At 31.7% G+C, this 25,096-nt stretch overlaps 1 protein-coding gene across 1 annotated transcript; it reads left to right on the forward strand.

Moving 5' to 3' along the window:
- Positions 1 to 14,309: 14,309 nt before the first annotated feature.
- On the forward strand, positions 14,310 to 18,568 carry LOC142606565 (LEAF RUST 10 DISEASE-RESISTANCE LOCUS RECEPTOR-LIKE PROTEIN KINASE-like 2.3). Its single transcript, XM_075777882.1, has 2 exons — positions 14,310 to 15,012; positions 17,403 to 18,568. Exons 1-2 carry the CDS (start codon positions 14,310 to 14,312, stop codon positions 18,566 to 18,568), a joined length of 1,869 nt encoding a protein of 622 aa, XP_075633997.1.
- The last annotated feature ends 6,528 nt before the right edge of the window (positions 18,569 to 25,096 follow it).

The following is a 25,096-nucleotide window of genomic DNA, read 5'->3' on the forward strand; positions in this document are numbered from 1 at the left end:
ACCATAAAGATAGAGAGAGTGTGCGAATGTGAAAGAGTCACATGGTGGGGGCAGTGACGGTGATTAAGGAGAAGAAACGAAAAGGGCGGGTGTGATTTGGTTTTAATAAAGTATGATTTATTTTATTTTTTGCTTAAGCTAATCAACTTTCTTTCTTTTGCTTTTATATTTTTGTGTTTTATAATATATTTTTCTTTACACTGTTGATGAGTAACTGAGTTAAGTAAAGCATAAACAATTTTTTTTTTCTCTCTCTCTTTTTGCTTATTTCTTTTGGCTTTGCTTGATACCAGTTTGTTATTTTGTCGTTCTCTTCTTTTTCTTTGTTTGTTTTTTTGTTACTTTTTCTTCACTTTTGGTTTTGAGTATCATATTAGTATATCAATTACTTAAAAGCAAAAAAAAAAAATTTAGTTGAAGGCTCAGAATTTTATTTTTTTAACTACTTGTATGGTTTGCTGTGTTTATACATAATAAAGTTGTTTGGGTTTGGTTAGTGTGAGTTGTATTAGACTAGTGAACACAATACAAACATGACACAAACCTAATATGTGTTAATTGACAATGTTTTGATCTTTTATCCTACTTGTAACGATAGCTCCAAGTTATCATTTTATGGTGTTACCGATAATATTGTAAAAATAATATTCTTATAAAAGTAAAATAAAATTAGAGTTTTTAGATATATATTATACTCTGTTTGTTTTGGTTTAAAATTATTTAAAAAATAAATAATTTTTCAAAAATATATTCTAAAAAATTATCTTATTTTTTTATGTTTGGTAACAATCCTAATATGAGTTGAAAAATTATCTTTCAACTTTTCTTATTTAATTTAGTATATGATAGATTTGTTTTCCATAGAAGGAATGTCAAAAGATAAGTTTTTTTAGTAACTATAGATTTGTTTTTCCAAAGAAAGGAAGTCAAAAGATAATTTATTAATAATTTTTTTTTATAATTACTAAAATATCGATAAACACAAAAAAACATACCAGAAAAGACAAAAATCTGTCCAGACACTGCCTTGGGTTTTAGCAGAATGACTGACAGTAAAATGGAATGACAAGAATGCCATTGTTAATAGAACCAAATTACTTTTTCAAGTGCTTATTGATGGGGTTACTTCAAGCCTTTATGGGAAAAAAAAAAGGTATGTTGGATATTGGAAAGTGAGCAGTGGTCAGTGAGTCAAATGTCCGAGTTTTGGTGAGTTTGCCAAACGGGTTTTGAACTTTGTGTTGGTTTTCCCAAGTGAATAGGAACAGAAATCCGAAAGTATCTATCTTTTGAGTTCGAGGAAAATTCGGCTAAGTTGCTTTATGCACTTTTTCTACTATTTACTATTCCTTATTTGTTAATTACTTTTTAAACCGCGTAGAGTCTTTTTCAAAGAGAAAATCTATTGTTATGTGCATGCATCGAGGTCATTCTCCACCATGAAATTGTCGCTGTTAAGAGCTATCCTATCACTTATCAGCAATGTGGAAAATATTTTAAATAATAAATAAAAAGGTAATCACCTTATCAATTTTTGGTACAAATGTACATCATGGTGTGACTAAAGGGTAACATCTACAAATCCAAAATTAAAAAGGCAATAGTCACATGTGCCATCTTCTCATGAATCATAAAGATTTTTCACTCATCAAAAAATCTCCTCATGAATCATAATCACTTGTGTTATTAGCTTGATATGATAATCAATATACATGTGTGAAATAATCATAATTTTTTCTATTATAAAATGGCAAATAATAAGTATAAATCTCAAACTCGCTTTAAAAAACTGTTATAGTTTTTTTTTCTTATACTATAAAATTAGAATTTATGGCCGTCTCTAATTTTTTATATTTATCAATAGGAGAATTTATCTATTGAGTTAATTAAAACTCATAAAGTGAATACTTAAAAGCCAACATTTTTATATTATTACAATCCCTAACCTAATGCAAAAGGATTGACAAGGAAATATAAAAAGTTAAATATTGCCACTTAAAAGTTACCATCTTAAACTTCAAATCACATCAAAGAGTTTAAGGAATTTATTGTTGTTTATTGAATTTCTTTTATTTTTTATACATTTTAAGTAAAAGGGGAGGAATCTAAATTATATAGGACCTATTTGGTAATATTATTTTAATAATACTGTTTATATTTTTTAATAATATATAAATGATCAAATATATAAAAATACATGTAATATCGTCACATACCTTTTCAAAACGTGATTTAACTTATAAAGAAAATCATTATCCATAATGGAATTTTATGGAAACATTTATAACATGCACTCTTACATATTTGGTGCCTTTAATAAATGCGTGTTCCTTAGATGGGAAGAAGAGTAAAGAAGTAAAGAGCATAATTTTATCTGCGAGAAAAGAAGGAAAAAGCTGTGAGACTGTGAGGGAAAAAGCATATTCATTTCATGTCATCAATGAAGTGAAAGCATGGAAAATGTTGGAGCGTGATTGATTGGGCACGTGATAAGGGACACATATGCAGGGTCCACTTATTACAAATACATACAATATATACAAAACACACTACGCTCTTCACACACGGATCTGCACTATGGATGTGCAATATGCATGAAAAGTAGAGCACCGTTTGTGCAGCACCACCTAATCTCCACCATACACCTTTCGCGTTTGCTGATTGATACTATTGTTGCCTTCTTGCCCATATAAAGCTACACACCGATAAAGCCATGAAAAAGCAATAATAATAATTAATATGGGCTTTCATTTATAATATCATTATTTTTTCTACTTGCTTTTAGTGCTTTCTGCAACTTTTTATATGTATCACATATCAACTTGATCCATATTAACACGGCACGTTTCCAAAGATTTTCTTTTTGGAATTTCCTAGCTAAATCGCCATATATATATATTCACCACTTTTCTCATGACCCTTACCCATTAATATAGTAATCTACTATGTCACTGATGAATTAAAACCTTGACAAATTATATATAATAAAAGAAAAAAGGAAATTAGTTGTTTCTTGAACATTGTTATCTGGTTTAATTGGATTTGTCATATGCATGTTTAGAAAGTTCCCAATTGAAGAAAATACTTAAAGAAAAAGGCAGTAATATATCACAAGAGAAATTAATAGTCTCTAGCACGTGCATTTTATTGAAATTTTCATTTTCACTAGCCTTCTCCTCCAAATATCGATAACTTTTTCTGTTGAGAGATAAATATTGATAATTTTTTTTTAGTAAAGAGTAATACTTAATAGAATATACACAAAAATAATAATAGTGTTTTAAACCGGATTTATAATACATTACATAACCAGAATACAATTACAAAAATGTTTAACTTTTATAGTTGTAGATTTGGATTATAAATAGCAGACACTAGACACACTCAATTAATATAGGATAAACATCTTATTCTAAATTTATTAATTTGTTTCTTTAAAAAAAATTTCTCTTGCTTCTCGTTTGGTATGTTATCTATTTGTTAATTACAGTCCTGAGTAAGAATGAAAATCAAATGGGTTAAAGTAATATCTCAATTTTGAGGTAATTTAATAGTATATAAATTGATATAAAGATAAGAAATGTAAGAAAATGTAAACTATCTAATTATCAAAAAAAAAAAAGAATAGATTCATATAACCACAAAAAAAAAGTCAATAACTCACTTCTATAGCTTTGAATATAATCACTTCTTGGGAAAATATATGATACAAGTCCTTGTCATAAATAAATGCATATAATCTAAAATGACGACAAAAGACTACAAATTAATGACAGAGGAAAGTGGTGGTGTAAGACTCAAAAAGAAAGGCCAAGATCTATGCGTACGTTATTGATTCTGTTGGTTCGCTTCTAGCTTGGCTTACCCGCTTTAATTGGAGTAGTTTGTTGTCTACATCAAACGCTGTGTATCAAGCATTGATCACTCGGTTTTTAGTCCCTTTCCAGGTACAATGTCGACCAAAGCAGAAAAGATAAACTAATTCAGAAGATTATTACCAAAGTTAAGATTATCAGATTAAGTAAAAGAATGCAAAACTGGTACGTAACACCAATGCGACAGTCTTATCTTTGTTCTTCAAATCATAAAGGGAAAAGTGCATTAATGCTTTCCTTTGCATGGGAGTTGGAACAACAACTCCATGGATTAGGTATGTTTAGTTGTTTACCTATTTTTATTTCATTAAGTTTAGAGACATATATAACAAGTTTTTTTTTACTAAGATCGTTGAAATAATATTAGTGGTAGTTTAATGAAAATGGTATCGATAATGAGTATGTAAAAATGATATTGTTCCAATCACAGTTTCATATCTTTAATTGAATTAATATTCAAAGTCATAAAGCACTAAAAGAGTTTGTTTTCGATCTTCTCTAATTGTTTGTCATAGTTTTTATTTTATTTGTTTAGTCAAGTTTTATCATATATAGTTAAGCTGCACGCTTGTGCACATGACATTCAAATGGGTTCTCTATTCAGCAAAACATGACAAAAAAGAACCTCTATTAGCCACAAGTATATATAAGCTAATTTTTTCTAGTGGAGGATTATATGTTACATGTTCCATGTGCCAATGAGTTTGAACAATGTGACATTTACGCATCTTTTCCAAGATACAAGAAATTCAATTTCTTTAAACAAGATCTAATTATTAAATTATTTATTCCATGATGATAAAAAGACTCAAAGTACTGAATCTCAACGCTAATCGGCAAAATCAATCTCTTGCTGCATTAAAGAAGGGTGTGTGTATATATATATAAACACACACATATATAAACAAAAACAAAAAAGTATATATTATATAAAGATTGTATTAACGAGCACACAAAATTTTTACTTTTTTCTGACACAATTTAGGTCGATATTTCAGTTTTGCAGTACTGTTTGAATTTTTTTTTTTTTTTTTTACTTTTTCAAACAAATTTTTTTGCCTTTTTTGCACGTAACCAGCACCAAGGGGTGCTGGTTAACATTCTCCATTATATAATAGGAGTTAAATAAAATTCAAAGAGGCAGAGACTGAGAGACACCTAGGATTTTGTTTTATTAATGACTTTGTCTGATTGATACTAGTGTATACGTATCTAGCTTATATTATATGGTAACATGTGTGGAGGTGATGGCGTACTAATCTCAAAATTGTGACCATAAATCTGAATCACACAGGTAGAGACTTCAGACAAGAGACACTAGGATTTTGTTTTATGATTGAGACTCTCTTTCATTTGGTACAAGTGTATTCGCATATCTAGCTTATACGATAACATAAGCTAGATATTAAACTCAGAATTTGTGGCCATGTACTCAGTTTAGCATCTCTCTGTTTGGATTTAAACTCAGGATTGTGAGTCAATGACCATGGATCATTGCTTGGATTGGTCCGGCAGAGGAAATACCAAATTACCAATCCCATCCACCTAAAACATGAACACCTAAACATGTGGTGATTCTTTTTTTCTTTTTTTATTTACATGTGAGTGAGAGAGATTCGAACTTAAACATCTCAGTTTAAAATACCATAAAATGTTAGATAATTAATTACACATAGTAGTTCAAAACAACTCTCCAATTGCGGTCAACATAAATAAAGAGAGCAATGATGCATTCATGAGATCCTAAAAATAAGACTATAACTCTAGCTCTACAATTATGTGACAAACCCTAGTAATATGCCACCAAAATTCAATATAAACAGAATTGTATGCTAAACAAATGCAACAAACTAGATATTCATAATTTTTTTCTTTTTATAAACAACAATTTTTTTTTTTAAAAAAAAAGGTGTCTTCTTATATAAATACTAAAAACATTTAGGCCGATTTGATTTTCTTGTTGTAGGTGTCCATTGCTTATAGATCAATAATACACTTAACTTCCTCATCACATGGTCTTGAGTATTATAAGTTATCACTTGAAGAAAAAAAAATGATAAGATCACACACTGTACTTGTGCTGCTTATATTTGGTAGGCTCACAAATGTCAGGGAACATGCTAAATAGGGTGACCAGCTTGCTGGGCAATGTGTCCTTAGCTAGAATATGAGTTGTGGCTATCTGTGTGTGTCGTCATCTCTTAAATTGGTTGCATTCGGTTGCTCTTTTTTTCTATCCATGCTGTTTAGGACCATGTGACATGCTGCTTCTTTTTTTGACATTATTAAACCGCTCTCAATTTATTTGCCACTAATTAAAATGGCTTTTCAACCACTTTCTGTATAACAAACTTGATCGGACTTTGCAACAACCAAAATGTTCTTCATTTACAATCTACCCGTACATATATAGTTGAGCTTGGCAGTTGGCGGACTCCCTACACACTGGTGTCCAAAGACCCAAAAAACCCGATTCGCCTGATCCAACTAACTAGACCTAACTTGACACTTGACCTATCCGATTTTAGCCGTCGACGACAGATATTCACCTTTAAAACCAAATGCAGGCAAGTCTCCTCTTCCAAAATCTGACTTAACCTAACCCGACTATGAAAATCCATCTCCGCCTAAAACTCTGCCCAAATTGGTGGAGATCTCACGATCTCCAACTAGCTAGATCTATTGTTATCTCATTCAACACCATTTCAACCCAACTCAACCAAAATTGATCTGCCACAATGGTCAACTGACTTAACCCAATCTGTTTCCTCTCTTCAATCAAAGACAAGTCCCATATTTTACCACCCAATGGAACTGGGTTAGGTTCAAATTAAGTCCAAACCCAACCCGACTCATGAACACCTCTACTATATATGTTGTCAAGAAAATCAACTAATAATACTAGTCGAATTAACCTGAAAACTAATTTTGATATATTAAACTAAAGGGAAGTTAAGGCCAACAATTTGCATGTTAATGCTTCAACTAAAATTTGTAAAGTTGTGATTTCTAACTAGCTTTTTTGGCTTTAATTCCGTGCTAAAATAAAAAAGTATGCAATGAAGATCAGTGCAGTGTCACAACTAGCTCGCAAGAAACTCATGAGTAAAGGACTCGCAAAAAGGCCACGTGTGAAGCACATGACTAGAAGCTAAAGAGTCATGTCAGCCTATGAGTACTTCGTGAGAAAGGTCATCTTGCGAGGTACCCGCAAAACTCTTTGTTTGAAAAAAATAAAGAGTGCTTTCCTAAATTCTTTGTACACAATTTATATATCCTCATTACCCACAAAATTGTAAGGAGTCTTTTCCAGAAAGAAAACTCTAACAAAATACTTGAGAGTTAGAAATTGTCATACCCACAGTCATTTACACAAAATTCTTTTAGTTTTCCTCTACTCCTACCTCTCCATCTTCATATCTTTGAGAGGTTCTTAACTCAAACACTTACCTCACCCGATCTGAAAGTTGAGTGAAGTTTTGGTGCGTGTGGAAAGCATTAGAAGAAGCCATTAAATGGCGGATGCAATCGGGCGAAATTGTGGGATCCGGATAACTAGTGAAGACAAGACTTTTAGAAGTCCATTGGTAGTAGAAACTTAGAGAGCTCAAGTACATTGGGTGGATTAGGCTTGGAGGGTCTTTTTGATATTTGTATACTCTAACTTATTCAATAGTAGATTGATTTTGGCTTAGAAGGCCGCGGAGAGGTTTTTTGCTGAGTTTTTCGATTTCCTCTTTGATAACATTTCTCGTTGTTATCTTGTGTTTGCATCTCTCTTTCCTACTCTTTAAGCTTTACATTTATCACTTTTTGTACTTGCTTATGGGTTAGAGTAGTATTCCGGTTTATTGCACATTATTTACTCTTATTCCGCACTTTATATAAGTTAGAGTAAAAATAATTAAGCCGTAATTTAAAATTGGAGTCTAAACAAGCATTAGTGTTTTCACAATAATTGAGTTTTCAAAACAAATACTATTTCTATATAGACTAAATTTAGTGCAATGAAAAGGACATTGCCATGAATAGGACAGTTAAGAAATGTTCAACTTACCATTTTGTCTTTTTCCATTGATAGTATCATAATAATAATCAAATGATTAAATTTATTATTTCTAACTGTTTAATAATACTTTAAAACAATTAGGTTATGTTTGGTAATCATTTTTGTTTTCTATTTTCAAAAACTTGTTTTTGGGATATAAATAAAAAACAAATTTTTTTTTTGAAATAAAAAACGTATTTGGTTAGTTGAAATTAAAAGAATAGTTTTTTGAAGAAAAAAAATAGAAAATACTAAAATATGTTAACTAGGATTTGAACTATAATGCTAACTCATTAAATGAGACTGATTTATTAAATTAAATGCGTATTTTCATTAACTTTTGGGAATTAGAAACTGAAAACAGCCTTTTGCATGTTTTCAGTTTTTTTTCATAAATTGAGTTTTGAGAACAGTTTTTGTTTTCTGTCAATTTTAGATTGCCAAATAAGTTTTTTAGTCTCAAAAATAAAAAATTGTTTTTGGAAACAGAAGATAAGGGAAAAAATTGACTTGAATTTGAACTATTGAAAGGGAATCTGAAAATTTCTTAGCAGTTTCAAAATCAATAATTTATTAGATAGGTTGAATCCTTAATTTCCTCAAATTTGTGGCTTTGGTCGTTTACGTGTTAATTAATTACAGTCAGAACCCAAAGTACGCTCCAATATATTCAAAGACTGAAAGTTTTCAAACAATGACTAAACATAATATTTTTATTCTGTGGCCTCAAACATTTAGCATTCCCTTTTCATCTTTTTGACTACAAGATCGAAGTTGACAAAATGGATTCCTACTAGGAATAAAGCAAAGAGGAAAAAGAGGGTGCAAAAGCGCTGCCTTTATTAATTTTCGTCGGCTATACAATTATTTCTAATATTCTAGTCGGCCCAATTACAGGTTTTAATCCGAAGAACAGGAAATCACTAACTTCTTTCTTTCCTCCACATGAAAAAGAAAATGAATCAATGCTGATTTTATGTGGGTCCATTTGCCATAGTTTTTTTTTTTTTTTTTAATTATTGAAAAAAAATTGATTTCTTCTATTGGCCATATGAACAACTTTTCAAATATTCATTTTTCTTTTAGTTATGGATATACTTTGACCTTACTTTTTTTTTTTTATCTTCAATAAACCAATAAAAACAAATTCCCTCAAATAAAAGCTTGGTCAAGGGAAAGTTATATTGTTTGCGTCTATAAGAGGAAGGAAACACAATTTTTTCGTACTCTGAAATACTTAAGAATTTTCTTTGTGTGAGTATTTCGTTGTAAAAGACTCACTCCTTTATTGAAATATATTAATTAGCTAATGCATTTTCAGGTTCAAGTATAAGTTTAGCAACACCACATTTTTTTTTCCAACTGGAAATGTTGTGATACCTATCCACACAAATAAAAAGCAAGACTGTTCTTCTCAACCCTTTTGGTTGTATTGGCCTGCCAATTTTGATTTACTAACTGGCAAGCCATGGCCCATGAGGCAGGGTTTACTGCTAGCCTAAGATAGATCTGAGGATCACTAGAAAATGAGCCTATTGATATTTTAGAACACTATAAAGCCCAAAAGAAACCATACAATGTTGACATTTTAGATTTAGGCCCAACCTCCCTTGCAATCCAATGATTGTTTGTCTAACATATATTTTAGTCCCAATATTGGTGAAGCTTCACAACTTGCAATTAATACCCCGGAAAATTTTGAATTTCTATTGTTTTGATCTCTCAAATTTAAAATTTTTAATTAAGATTGTTATTTTGATCCCTCAAGTTCATATTTGTTTTAGTACGTGATTATTGAAACTTGATAGGAGGGTCAAATTAACAGTAATTTAAAATTGAAGGGATTAACTACAAGTTTTGAAACTTCCAATTCCAAAATAACAACAATAAAGTTAGAGGGAGTATTAGCAATTGGTGATCATAAGCAAACAATCTGAGAAAGAATGTTGCTATGTCCAGGCTGAAAAGTTTTACTAGTGAATTAAAGACCATAGAAACATCTCCTTCATTGACACACTAAGGTTTAGGGTGTGCTTGTGAGCTTGTCCGTCTATATATAATTAAAGAGTGGAAAAATAAGTTACTAGTTCAAATCAGAATTCAGACACATACAACACATGGCAAATTGGCAATCCATATGATATATTAGATGTAGGCTTGCAGCCCATTAAATTGATCACTCAGGGCGGCTAAACTTATAGGCCATTTAGGCCACTACCTAAGGCCCCCACTTGTAAGAGGCCCCCAGTACTAATATATTATACAATGATGCTTTCTCATCTAAAAAAACAAAAAGCAAGGCCCGTCCAAATTATCTAAGCTTCTAATTGAAAATTGAGAAGAAACAAGTTATTTCTAATTATTTCTCACAAAACAAAAAAACTGAAATAACATGAAGTCCGATCAAACCAACAAATTTAAAAAAAAAAAAAAAAATCAAATTTAGTAGTATAGATGGATAGTGGGCTGGTCTTAGTGGATCAAGTTTAGTCCTACATGTTTTGCTAAAAAAAAAAAGTTTACTACTACAATCCTACACAAAAAAGAGTATTAATAACAAAATTATAAAATTAGAATAATTTACTTTGTATTAATATTAATATTAATTTATTTGTGCAAGTTTAAAGTGTAAAGTGATCATATTAAGTAAAGCTGAAATTGTACTTTTGATAAACTAGGTTCTATTATTTTATACATTAAGTTTATATTATTCTAGTTAAATTATAATATTTTTATTATAGATTATGTTTCATTTATTCATAAATATTTTTTAATTACAAATGTCTACTAGAAAATATCCATTTGGATATGAAAAACTAATAATTAATTTTTTTTTTTTAAAAGCCAAAGTGAAGAACTAATTGAATCTCAAAAAGGAGCTATGGACAAATTTATTACTAGTAAAAAACAAAATCTTGAATGTTTTCTCACACATGAAACTTATTCTAATATTGATGGCTTAGATTTATTTTCAGAACTAAAAGTTTTAAAAGAAGTTTGGCAAATAAATGAAAACTCCAATTAATGTACTAAATTATATAAAGAGGCCAAAATCTTTTCCAGATGCATGTATTGCTTTAAGAATATTACTAACTATACCTGTTACAGTTGCATCTGTAGAAAGAAATTTTTCAAAATTTAATTTAATAAAATCCTATTTAAGATCAACTATGTCACAAAAAAGATTAAGTGAATTAGTCATATTATCAATTGACAATGAAATTTTAGCGGAACTTGAATGAAATAACTTAATTAGTAATTTTGCCTCTCAAAAAGTAAGAAAAATAAATTTAAATTGAAAAATATATGAATTTATAATTAAATATAATAAAAGGCCCCGTTTAAAGTCCTCCCTTTTGTTGAGTCGGCCTTGACTCTCTAGGCTTCAATATCACACCAATGGATTTATGACACAATCATGGTATAGAGAACAAGATACTCGAGACACAAAAAGTTGCAGCATTCAACTCTATACATATTCCTGAAATTCCTGCGCAACTTTTAGCTATTAAATCCAAAAGACTGAATTTTATCTGAGGATAAACTCCCTATGATCATTTAAACTTCCCAAGGCTCCCCATATCAAAATCATCATTGAATAAAGTGAATTGTGAGTGGCAAAACTACATCACTCAGACCTTCCAAAGCTTCTGCACTTTCTCAAAGTCCAGAATATGATACTTACTGTATGGAACAGTGCAGCAAAAAAAAAAAAAAACCTCAACAATCTTCTCCCTAAGTGAAACCCACATCAGCCTTGTACCAAATAATTTGTTTGGATGAGCTTATTTTCACCTCAAAAGAGAATACAGCTTTTTAAAGCATCACATTTTTAAAGTATGGCTGTACTCATCACAATAACAAAATAAACTCATCCATTAAGTGAACCCTGCCATTCATACCAGCAGATAGCTTAGTTCCTTGTTTAATAAGTATATCAGCAGATAACTTGATTCCTAATTTGAGAACAACCCCAGGTTCCACAAACGTGGGGGTCTTATGCATATCAAACTACTATAGCTCATTCTTAGACAAAATATAAATAGATGAGTTGGAGACATAAACAAAATGTGTTGTAAACTGAGAAGTCACCATACCTGTCTCATTGCTGATTTCCTAGACACAAGAAAATTGGAGGAGAAAAATATAAGGAATTGCATGGTTGAATTTGCAATGAAGGTGCGTATATGTTAATATACAGTTTAGGTGAGCTACTCAAACTATGAGATGGAAAAAAAGGCTTGCCCTACCCCATATAAATAGGAGGGAGAAAAGGAAAGTCAACAACGATATCAAAGCCTTTGTCCCAAATTTTTGGGGTTGGCTAAAGAAAAGTAAGATTTAGAAAAATGAAAACAAACAAAGCTAAAGAGGCATGTTTAGTTAAAAAGGAAAAAGAAGAAGGCATGGCCTGTGATATGTGCAATACAATTATACAAAGTGTGCTGAATCATTTGCATACTGCAAGAGAGGCATCCTCTAAATGTAATTTCAGAATAACAACAATATATACTGTCGAGATATATGTTACACTGATGAAAATTCCATCATAGGGAGTTTGCTTCCAAGGATCAAACCAATTTCATCTGCTCAACCATGATCATCCTTTACTCCAACATGAAAATCAGCACTCAACAAAAGCTTGAGACACATTATAATGTAGCAATGAAATGATCTACAAAAGCTGACAAGCTGTGTTTAGGTATGAGAATTTAAATAACTTTTTCAAGTATAAATTGCTTCATATGCATTGCAAAAACTGCATGATGGTTTAAATTATGAGAGAAAAAAACAGAGGTTTTACTTATTTAACAAAGAGACATTTTGTTTTCATTTGAGGTTAATCTTGGGTTTTGTTGTCTTTGGTGGTGGCGTGCGGTGGTGGCTGGCTGTGGTGTGGCGGTGGCTGTATATGCTGAGAGGAGAGAAAAGATAGAGGAGAGAGAAATAAATAAATATTTAAATGAAATAAAAAATAAAGTATTGAGTCTAATGTGTATGCATAAAAACATGGATAACTATATGAAAAAACTGATGTGAATGCTCTTGTAGTTCCGCATGAGAATTTCATAGACAATAAAATATTACCAATAATTTTTACTTAATTCTTTTTTTCTGCTACCATTAAAAAATAAAAATTCCAATCACAACTTGGAGCCAATAGTTTTTGTATTGTGGTAGTGAGTAGGTTTTTTAAATTTGATTAAGAGGATAAGTTATAATTGTTTATGACTTCTCAAAGAATTCCAAAAATGCTAGGCGCCTCTTTTGGTAAAGAGCAGATTTTTTGTATGTGTAATTGAAGATTTAGACAGTATTCCAATATTTTTGAGAAATTTATTTAAGTATAGTTTTGGATACTTATACAATTTTTATAAGGGAGTCAAGAAAATAAATAATATTCCCTTAAAATTTTGAGTTTTTGAAACAAAAATAGCAACAAAAAAAAATTCTAATCATGGTTTAGACATTATCTTAGTAAAGAAAAAAGGCATTAATATTTATCATCATAATTGGTGGAGATCCTTCAAAGATATGGAATTTTGAAAATAATAATAAAAGCATGACAGATTTCAAAGGGCAAGTTTAAAAACAAAGACCCGAATATGCTAAAAAAAAAAAAAAAGTGACCCGATTGATACCTGATTACCTGACCTGACCCAATACCTAAGGGTCCGTTTGGTACATGTATTTAAAAACTGAAAATTGTTGTTTGAAAATATTTGTAAAAATACGTGTGAGTGAAAAAATGTGTAAAAATATGTGTACTGTTGTTTAAAAACTAAAATTTGTTATTTAAAATACAAACCAAACACCTCCTAAATATTCTTGTTGGGTCGAGTTCCTTCCTATCAAATCTGATTTTTATCGGGTTGGGTTGCAAGTGGTTATAAACCTAACCCGACTCAACCCAGCACTAAATATAAACATATAGAAACACCATTGAAGCCTTTGAGTTTGGATTTAACTATGTTATATTAAGCATCTATTCTAGTCATTATTATTCAACACTTCACTCAGTTTCTTGGTAGACAATAGCTTCATTTTTTCTACCACTAATCTTGACGTTTCAAGCAAGCTGCAAACTTTGCACAAAAAGTCTTCTTGGAAAGTCCAAGAGCGAAGACTCAAAGAAGTATCAAGTCTTTCTTAGATTCTCTACCGTCCACGGGGAAGCTTGGATGAAACACCCATGAGATATTTTGCGGACCAATTCAAAAGGATAATTCAGTGAAAGAGAGGAGTATTCACACCTGGTTTCTTGTCTGTTTCCTTAAGTTTTTCACTTTTTTGAGTATCTCTTGGAAGCCAACTATAAGAGCGTTAGCCTTGGAGTGTGAACCAACCAACACTCCAAAAATCAAGTTTATCCTGAGAGTTTTGGGATGGCTTCGGTCTATCTGTTTGTTTTCTTTGTTCTCTCACACCTTTTGGTTCACTCGGCCGAAGAAGGGAATTTGAATCACCCATATTGTACACCCTTTCATTGTGGAAAATTCGGCAGCATCGGCTTCCCATTTGCCAAAAGCACAAACTCATATTGCGGTTTACTCACAGTAGACTGTAACGAAACAACTCCGATGATCCAAGTGGGGAGAGAGGGAAGGTCATATGATGTCCTAAACATCTCTCAGTCTAACACCAGTTACGCCACCGTACGTGTCAAGGACCAAGTGTTTCAGGAGCACTTAAACCTCCGTAGATGCAGCTTGTTAGGCACTTTGACTTTTCCCAACTCTAACCCTTTCTCTTTTGAAATCACCAGTCCCAAGCAGACTCTGTTTAAATGCAAACACACTCTCAATCTCACTGCACCTAGAAATTTTAGAAATACGAGCTGCGATGACTATAATATCTACTACAGTAGTCACTCAAACCAAACTTCTCCAAGTTTTCCACCTGAATGTTCAATTATTCAGCTCCCAAAAAATGGGACTTCAACTGATGATGCTGACCTGTATGCACTCTTAACCGCTGATTTCAACCTCGAAGTGCATGTGTCTCGTTATTGTATCAGTTGTGATAATAGAGGAGGTCAATGTCAGAATTCTAGAGGAGGAGAATTTCAATGTTCCTATGCAAAGAAAGGTATGTAAATTCGAATAACCCAAAAATATATGGATGCACGCTCATATTAACATTCATGATAATGCATATAAGTTTTTTGTATCTGGGTTGTAGATATTCCTAATTCATGATATTCCTAATGTAGAAGAAGGGATAAACCTCTCAATTGTCCAGCCTTTCATCGTGGAACCTTTGAATGTGGAAAACTCAGCAAGAATGCTTTTGCATTGTCCAAATGCTTTCCTCTCTAATTTAAACGGGTTTCTACAGTTTTTTTTTTCCCTCATAAGATCACTATGAGTTTTTTTTTTTTTTTTTTTTTTTTCCACATTATCCAAAGTTTTTCTACTGCTGCTCAATTGAGAAAGGGAGTGGGAAACTCCCCTCAGTAGATTCTCTAGCCATAGATATAATATGAAGGTATCTCCCGATGCACAGATCATGATTCACATGAACCCCAACAATGCCCTTTTTACTTTTACCTATTTTCACTAGTCTTCCATATCCAATTTCCAAGCCAACTACTGCGTTAACCTGAAAAAAAAAAAAAAAAATATATATATATATATATATATATTAATACCACGTGGTTTTAATTTGGATTAATGGTTCATTTGGTTGGGGCGAAATAGAAATAATAGAAAATAGATAAAGAGAAAAGTAGGGAGAAAACTGATTTTATAAGGGTTTGGTTTGGAGAGAATGGGAGGTTAAAAAGAGAGGTGCTACGTTCACAACATTTTTACAACAAATCATAGGTGGTTAGTTGTTATTGGTTCAAATTTGAACCTAACACTAAGATTACTTTTTTGCCACAACAATAACAACCAGTAACATCCTGCCACTTAGGATTTGTTATAAAAATGTTGTGGATATATCATTTCTCGGTTAAAAATTGATGAGAGTCCTGTGTTATAGGAAAAAATAGAAGGGAGAGAAATATTTGCAGTCAAAGACTAAACTACCATTTTCTTTTTCTTACGTATTCAACATGAAGATGTTATTTGCCACTTTTCTTTTTTCTTTTTCTTTTTTTATGCTTTCTTGGCTACGAGCGTGACTCTTCTTTTCTTTCTTTTTTGCTTATCTAGAAGTGATTTTTACTTTTTACTTTTTTTTTTCAGAGCAGGATTTTTTTTATAATAAATTTGGGGGATTGCCTTTTTCTCTTTTTTTTTTTTTGCCACTTTTTTGGTTTTAAGTTGGCATCATTTTTTTAACAAGGGCATATGAGTCAATTTGTACAAATTTATTTTTTTCATCCCTCTACTTTTTCACTCTCAACCAAACACAAAAGAGGGAAACTAAAATTTTTTCTATCCTCTCACTTTTTCATTTCTTCCCCATTTTCTATCCTCAAACTTTTCCAACTCTCCAACCAAACGGATAGAAGATTTTTCACAAATAATTTTAGTTTCGGTTAGTGATTAAGAATCCTGGGATGGCTTCTGTTTCTGTCTCTTTGTTTTCTTTTTCCTCTAGTGCCTTGTTAGAATTGTGTGGTTAAATCATTAAATTTACCATATCTCAATAACTAACGCTTTTAAGACAATCAATAATTTAACATGGTATCAGTATGCAAGATTTTAGATAATTTAACTTCGTTGCAATCAAAACCATATAAGATACACAGAAGCAGGTTTTAATAATGCTTGTGTAAGGCTGTTAGGATTTCAAAGCTTTAAGTTTATTTTGATCTTCACTGTTTAACTTTAACTAACACAATTTTTGTTTGAATCTTACTATAGGTACATGGTGATAAAATTAGGTAAGAAGCCTCTTCAATCATATATTAATTCTTGAAGCAATTCATAATCACTTGTGTGCTTGGACAGCGTACTGAATTTAAATTATTCCTTCTTTAAAATGTGACGTGTTTTTCTTTTCAACACATCTAAGGTTACAAGCTATCATGATTTTCTCCTTGATAGGCATGACTGGGTATGTGTATAACTAATTATCAAATCTTTACGGCACTAATTTATATCTCATGCAGTGATAACTTTTCAGTTTTCAAATTACTGCTAGCAGTTTTTTTGTCATGGCTCTATTTGCCCTCTTTTTTTATCATTCTAAATGATGCTGCTTGTATTGTATGTACAGAATTCATTATAAGAATTCTAAGACTTGTCCTCATTTTTCACTTATCAGGAGGAAAAAGAAAAGGAAAAAAAGAAAAAGACGTCGTTACTTTTCAACTTCAATTATGCGTATTTGTTGACCTACAATAGATAATCTTTTAAAGTTCATGCCAGGTCGTACTTTCATTTTTCTTATTCATTTTTAGTCTGGTGTCACCATAAAAGAATGCAAATTTAAAATGGTTCAAGAGATTCTCTAACTGATAATTAGAGTTGCTTTATTTATATTATGCACCACATAACTTTGTAATATCTATTCTTTGATTACAGTCACTTCATTATCTGGAATTGGAGTTCTAGTGGTCATAATCTGCTACTTCTTGGGAATTCTCTCATGTAATAAAAGATCGAAGAAAGCAAATCCAACCTACCAGTACGTAGAAGACTTTCTAAGAAATCATCGACTACTTGGTATTAGAAGATACAAATATTCAGATATAAAGAAAATTACTAACTCCTTTAAAGATAAATTAGGCCAAGGTGGCTATGGTGATGTATATAAAGGAAAGTTACAAGATGGTTGTTTTGTGGCCATGAAAGTTTTGAAAGAATCAAAAGGTAATGAAGAGGAATTCCTTAACGAGGTTGCAAGCATTAGTAGAACCTCCCATGTTAACATTGTTACACTTATGGGTTTTTGCTTTGAAGAATCTAAAAGAGCTCTCATTTATGAGTTTATGCCAAATGGATCTCTTGAAAAGTTCATATATAAAGAAAATCCCTCAAATGTTGACATTCAATTGGGATGGGAAACATTATACAAAATTGCAATTGGCATTGGTCAAGGATTAGAGTACTTACATAAAGGTTGCAACACACGAATCTTGCATTTTGACATAAAGCCTCACAACATTCTTTTGGATGAAAACTTCAATCCAAAGATTTCTGATTTTGGCCTCGCAAAAATTTGCCCTAGAGAAAAAAGTATCATATCAATGGTGGGTGTAAAAGGGACTATAGGATATATAGCTCCAGAAGTATTTTGTAGAAATTTTGGAGAGGTCTCTCATAAATCAGATGTTTATAATTATGGAATGATGGTTTTAGAAATGGTTGGGGTAAAGAATATTGATGTCAGTGTTGATTGTACTAGTGAAGTATATTTTCCACATTGGATTTACAAGCGTCTTGAATTAAAAGAAGAACTAGGACTGAAGGGCATTCTGAATGAAGCAGACCAAGATGGTGCAATGAAGTTGATAATAGTAAGTTTGTGGTGCATACAGACCAACCCCACAAACTGGCCACCTATGAGTAGAGTGGTGGATATGTTGAAAGGGAGCCTAAACTCTTTGCAAATCCCTCCCAATCCTTTTTTGTCTTCCCCTCCAAGATCACCGATTTCGTCATTACAATATGATTCCATGTCCTCAAATACATCTCTTCCTTCAAGGCAAACTTTGAGTCTAGGCGGTAACGAAATTTGTGAAATGTAATAATTCTGAGCTTGTCAATGATGACTCTTTCTTTGTTGCTTATTATATGCTCTAAAACCAGGTTTTATGGCTTTCTTTATAAATTAGTAATGCTGCAAGTCCAGTAGTAATTAAGAGATGTAGCATGATATCTACTTCCCATAGAACTTGAGTACACTTCAAATGAAAACACAAATTATATTATTGGCATTTGACAAATCTTGGAGGTATCTGCTCTGTGACTTTTCTTTTTACATATCATATATCATGAGTTCATTATTGAATTGAGAACATAATTATATATCTTTGACTAAGGTATTGAGTGTCCATGTTTATTTGTCAAATGATGGTTTTATCGTTGGCAAGCTTAGAATATTTGAATTAATTTTATTAGTCCTTTAAAACATCAATAAAAGGCCAATTTAGATTGGTCCAAATCATGAATATGAGTAAACATGTAAGTACAAGAAAATCCCAAGAGACATGTATAATTTCTTGAATTATTTAAAAAAATTATTATTTATTAGTAAACAAATGATAATCTTGATGATTTTGAAGAATAATTTCAATTTGAGATAACATGATAAGAAAATAGTCCATGATAAGATTAAAATCCTGATTTTCCTTTGAAAAATAGTAGAAATTCGCAATAAAATCAAATAAATATTAAGAAGGAACAATATGCTTCTGAAAGATATTGTTACCCTCTCTCCCCCTCCCCCCTCCCTCCCCGCCCACCCCTTCCCTCAAGAAGGTAAGTAGCAGTCATAAATGAAATTCAATCTTTTCATGTAATATTACGTATTCAAAGGTCACGTGAGTTGTACGTGACATGTTTTTCCATCGAAATTAATAGTCTAATTGACAGTAAAGTGCAAAGTGAAACACAAGTTATAGTTTAGGTGGTTATTGTGCATTCTGAAAGTTCAGGGTGATAAGTGTAAATGAAATTTAGTTTAAGGTGGTAAAATGTAATTACTTCTTTGTTTTACACTCTTTATCTCCAATAAGCACTTTAACATCCATGAGTAGTAGTGGCTTTCACAATATTTAAATAGACATCCCTTTATATAAATCACACATCATAGTAGTTTCACACTAAATCAAAGGTAGTCATTTTTACTATCATTTCAAAAAAATGTGAAAAATACGAAATTGTTCCAAGATTTATATCAATGCTTTAAAAGTTCAGGGTGATAAGTGTAAATGAAATTTAGTTTAAGGTGGTAAAATATAATTGCTTCTTTATTTTACCACCCTATATCTCCGATAAGCACTTTAACATCCATGAGTCGACCCAAGATCTATCCAACTTTAGAGGTCAACAGTGGGTGTCCACCTTCAAAACCTGACTCTAGTAGGTCTCCTTCTCCAAAATCCAACTTGGCCTAATTTGACCATAAAAACCCATCTCCGCCCAAAACTCTGCCCATATTGGTGGAGATCTTGTGATCTCCAGCTAGATCTACCCCCATCTCCTTTATCATCGTTTTAACCCTATTCAACCAAAACTAATCTACTACCATAGCCAACTAATTTAATCCAATCTATTTCCTCTCTTCAGTCAACAAGAAGTCCCTTTTTTTGCCACCCAACAAGATCAGGTTGGGTTCAAGTTGAGCCCAAACCCAATCCAACCCATGGATACCCCTACTATATATGTTGTCAAAAAAATTAACTAACACTAGTTGATTAACATGAAAACTAATTTTGATATCTTAAACTCAAAGGAATGTTAAGGCCAACAATATGCATGCTAATGCTTCAAATAAAACTAATAAAATTTCAATATGGGCCAAATTTAGTGCAATGAAAGGACAACACCATGAACAGGACTGTTAGAAAGGTTTAACTTACCATTTTATATATATATATATATATATATATATATATATATATATATATATATATATATATTTCAGTGATAATATTAGAATAATGATCAAATGATTAAATTTATTATTTCTAACTGTCTAATAATTTCTTGACACAATTAATAATTTTTCATGGTATTAGCACAATTTAACTTTAATTTGAACTATTAAGAGGGAATCTGAAAATTTCTTAGCAGTTTCAACTTTGCGGAAATTTGTGGGTCTTGGTCGTTTACTTGTTAATTACTTTTACAACCCAAAGAACGCTCCAATATATTCAAGATTTAAAGTTTTCAACACATGACTAAAACGTAATATATTTAGCATTCCCTTACACGCTTTTTGACTACAAGAATGAAGTGGACAAAATGGATTCTTACTAGGAATAGAGCATGAGGAAAAAGAGAGTGCAAAAGCGTTGCCTTTATCAAATTTTCGTCAGCTACACAATTCTATCTGATATTCTAGTCGTCCCAATTACAGGTTATTAATCCGAAGAACAGGAAATCACTAACTTATTTCTTTCCTCACATGAAAAAGAAAACGAATCAATGCTGATTTTTTGAGTCCATTTGTCTTTTTTTTTAAAGAAAAGAAAAAAAAATTGTTTATTTCGTTTATTTGCTATATGAACAACTTTTTAAATATTCATTTTTCTTCAGTTATGGATATACTTCAGCCTTACTTTTTTATCTTCAATAAACCAATAAGAACAAACTCTCTCAAACAAAATCTTAGTCAAGGGAAAGTTATATTATTCACTTTGGAGGGAGTATAATTTTTCCGTGCTCTGGAAGTACTTGAAATTTTTTCTTGTGAGAGTATTTCCTTGTAAAAGACTCACTCCTTTATTGAAATATATTAATTAGCTAATACATTTTATAGGTTCAAGTATAAGTTTAGCAACACCACATTTTTTTCCAACTGGAAATGTTGTGATATCTATCCACACAAATAAAAAGCAATAGATCTGAGAATAACTAGAAAATGGGCCTATTGATCTTTCAGAATACTATAAAGCCCAAAAGAAACCACACAATGTTGACACTCTAGATTTAGGCCCAACCTCCTTTGCAATCCAATGATTGTTTGTCTAACATATATTTTAGTCCTAATATTGGTGAAGCTTCACAACTTGCAATTAATCCCACTGAAAATTTTGAATTTCTATTGTTTTGATCTCTCAAATTTTAAAATTTATAATTAAGATTGTTATTTTGATCCCTCAAGTTCATATTTGTTTCAGTAAGTGACTATTGAAACTTGATAGGAGGGTCAAATTAACAGTAATTTAAAATTGAAGGGATTAACTGTAAGTTTTGAAACTTCCAATTCCAAAATAACAACAATAAATTTAGAGGAGTATTAGCAATTGGTGATCATAAGCAAACAAGCAGAGAAAGATTGTTGCTATGTCGAGGCTGAAAAGTTTTACTAGTGAATTATAGACCATAGAAACATCTCCTCCATTTACACACTAAGGTTTAGGGTGTGCTTGTCCATCTATATAATATAAAATTAAAGTGTGGAAAAATAAGTTATTAGTTCAAATCAGAATTCAGAACATACAACACATGGCAATCCATTTGATATATAGATGCAGGCTTGCAGCCCATAAAATTGATTAGGCATTCGATTCTCTGGGCTTCAACATCACACCGATGGATTTATGAAACAATTATGATATAGAGAACAAGATACTTGAGACACAAAAAGATGCAGCATTCAACTCTAAACAGATTCCTGAAATTCCTACCCAACTTCTGTTACATCCCAAAGACTGACAATTTTCTTCTGAGGATAAACTCCTTGCTGTATGTAACAATTTTCTCCCTAAGTGAAACCCACATGAGCCATTTACCAAATAATTTGTTTGGATGAGCCTATTTTCACCTCAAAAGAGAATACAGCTTTTTAAAGCATCACATTTTTAAGGTATGGCTGTACTTATCACAATAACAAAATAAACTCATCCATTAAGTGAATCCTGCTAATCATACCAGTAGTTCCTTTTTTAATAAGTATATCAGCAGATAACTTGATTCCTAATTTGAGAAAAACCCCAGGTTACACAAACATGGGGATCTTATGCATCTCAAACTACTATAGCTCATTCTGAGACAAATTATAAAGACATGAGTTGGAGACATGAACAAAATGTGTCGTAAACTGAGAAGCCACCATACCTGTCTCCTTGCTGATTTCCTAGACACAAGAAAATTTGAGAAAAATATAAGGAATTGCATGGTTGAATTTGCAATGAAGGCATATGCTAATATACAGTTTAGGCGAGCTACTCAAACTATGATGGAAAAAAAAGGCTTGCACTACCCCATATAAATAGGAGGGAGAAAATGAAAGTTAACAACAAAGCCTTAGTCCCAAATTTTTGGGGTTGGCTATAGGAAAGTAAGATTTAGAAAAATGATAACAAACAAAGCTTAAGAGGCATGTTTAGTTAAAAAGGACAAAGAAGGTGGCATGGCCTATGATATGTGCAATACAAAGTGTGCTGAATCACTTGCATACTGCAAGAGAGGCATCTTCTAAATGTAATTACAGAACAAAAACGATATTTACTGTCGAGATATATATTACACTGATGAAAATTCCATCATAGGGAGTTTACTTCCAAGGATAAAACCAATTTCATCTGCTCAACCATGTTCATCCTTTAAATCCAACATGAAAATCAGCACTCAACAAAAGCTTGAAACACATGTTAACCTAGCAATGACATGATATACAAAAGCTGACAAGGTGTGCTTAGGTATGAGAATTTAAATAACAATTTCAAGTATAAATTGCTTCATATGCATTGCAAAAAATACATGATGGTTTTGATTACGAGAGGAAAAACTGAGGTTAACAGAGAGAGACGTTTTGCTTCAAGAAATTACATATGTCAAAATCTGACAAAACATCCTACAGTTTGTCATTTCAAGTTAACATATGAATATAGCTTACATATATCCATATATTTCATCAGAAGATCAAATTTGTACCATACAAACTTAATTCAAGCCATTTGAACTAAAAGAAATCCAAATCTTCTCTTCAACTTACATTTAAATGAAACAACAAAGATTTGTGTAATTTTTTTTATTCATCCCAAAAAAAAATTGTAACTTGATATTCGTATCTGTAACTTAAACTATGGACAAAGAATAAAACATACTCATTTGGTAATCAAGATAACATTTTTTACACTCTTTGACATTGTTTTATTACACTTACATGATGGAAGCAGTTAACCACTGACCACAAGATGCTAAAACTGCACACAACAACAAAATGTTATTATAAATAATACAAAAATGTACAAATTTGATTTTTTTCAACTCAATGTGTGCCAAACTGAAGAGAAACGAACCCACACACAGATTTTGCTCTCCTTTGACAACACCTACACAAAATAAACGTAAGCTTTCACAAAAAGTATTAGAATAGAAAAAGATGGCTCCATTAATAGGACCAACATATTGGTTCCAACTACACTCATGGTAACTAAGCAGTCCATACATGTATTACCTTCAACAGCCATGGACATCTCAGAATGACTACAATAGAGGCTCAATAGTGCTTGAAGAATCTTGAATAAGAGCACCACAACAAATGTGTTGAAATAACAGCATAAAATACAGTTATTAAATCACATTGCTTCCCAAGCAACAACCAGAAGCCTAAAAGTTTTTCAAGACTGCAAAGTTAAATGTTGAAGCAGTCATAAGACGTGCAAAATCCATAATCACAAAGGTGTGGGGTTGGAACTACAACTCCCTCAAGCATTAAACTTAAACAGAAGGTTAATTCCAACTAGTTTCTATATCAAGAACACCAGATTATGTTGGCTACTTACCCATGAGAAGCAGAAATTGTGAAAATCTTTCATTGCTGAGCACTCTCTTGGTATTCAATTGACAATAGTAAATACTCAATGGCCTGACACTCAACATTATAACCAGTACTAAGTTAATCAGATAGCAGGAATCTCACTAACAGAGTATGTCCCAGAGCAAGGTTCCATACTGTTATAAGCAAACCTATGCTCGTCAAGGAAACAGAAAAATACAAATAACAAATCCTACAGAAAAATTATTCTCTGTGACAGTATACATAATGTATAACCAACATATCGCATAGACTCATTCCCACTACCTTCCCTACTCGTCTCCACCTATCTCCCTCCATCCAAACATAGGTGAGAGTTACATAGAATGTGTTAGATATAGCAAGATAAAAGGAATACCGCTTTTCTCAGGTGACAGAGGCCACATTACATATACACTTTCTTCTCTTCTTTTCCTTGTTTTTTGTTTGAGCATGTAAAGATTAAACAAGAATTATCAGTGTAACATAGTTCATGTCCTTCATAAAATCAACAGTTAACGAACCAGCTTTCAAAGGCGAAATGTCTTCATTGATTCCAAGTTCAATTAGTAAACAACACACACCTATTCCGAACACAAACATGCCACCAACTCTACCAAGTTCAAATACATATCAAAGACACCATGCAGACTACACATGTAACCCTGCAAAGTCACAAGCAAGAGCAAGAATTATGCAATTCAATAAAAACCATACAATTTTTTTCATTTTTTTAAAGGTTGCACCAGTCCATTCCATCAATTGAAAACTGCATTCATAAAAGCATAAAAGTTGAAACATCCAA

The sequence above is a fragment of the Castanea sativa genome, chromosome 8, assembly GCF_040712315.1.
Source record: "Castanea sativa cultivar Marrone di Chiusa Pesio chromosome 8, ASM4071231v1".
In the NCBI taxonomy this organism is placed as follows: domain Eukaryota; kingdom Viridiplantae; phylum Streptophyta; class Magnoliopsida; order Fagales; family Fagaceae; genus Castanea; species Castanea sativa.

Bases quoted from the DNA above. Each gene is read 5' to 3' on its own strand.
- LOC142606565 (XM_075777882.1), top strand. From the start codon at position 14,310: ATGGCTTCGGTCTATCTGTTTGTTTTCTTTGTTCTCTCACACCTTTTG. The intron at 15,013-17,402 runs GTATGTAAATTC...CTTTGATTACAG, and splicing joins ATGTTCCTATGCAAAGAAAG to TCACTTCATTATCTGGAATT.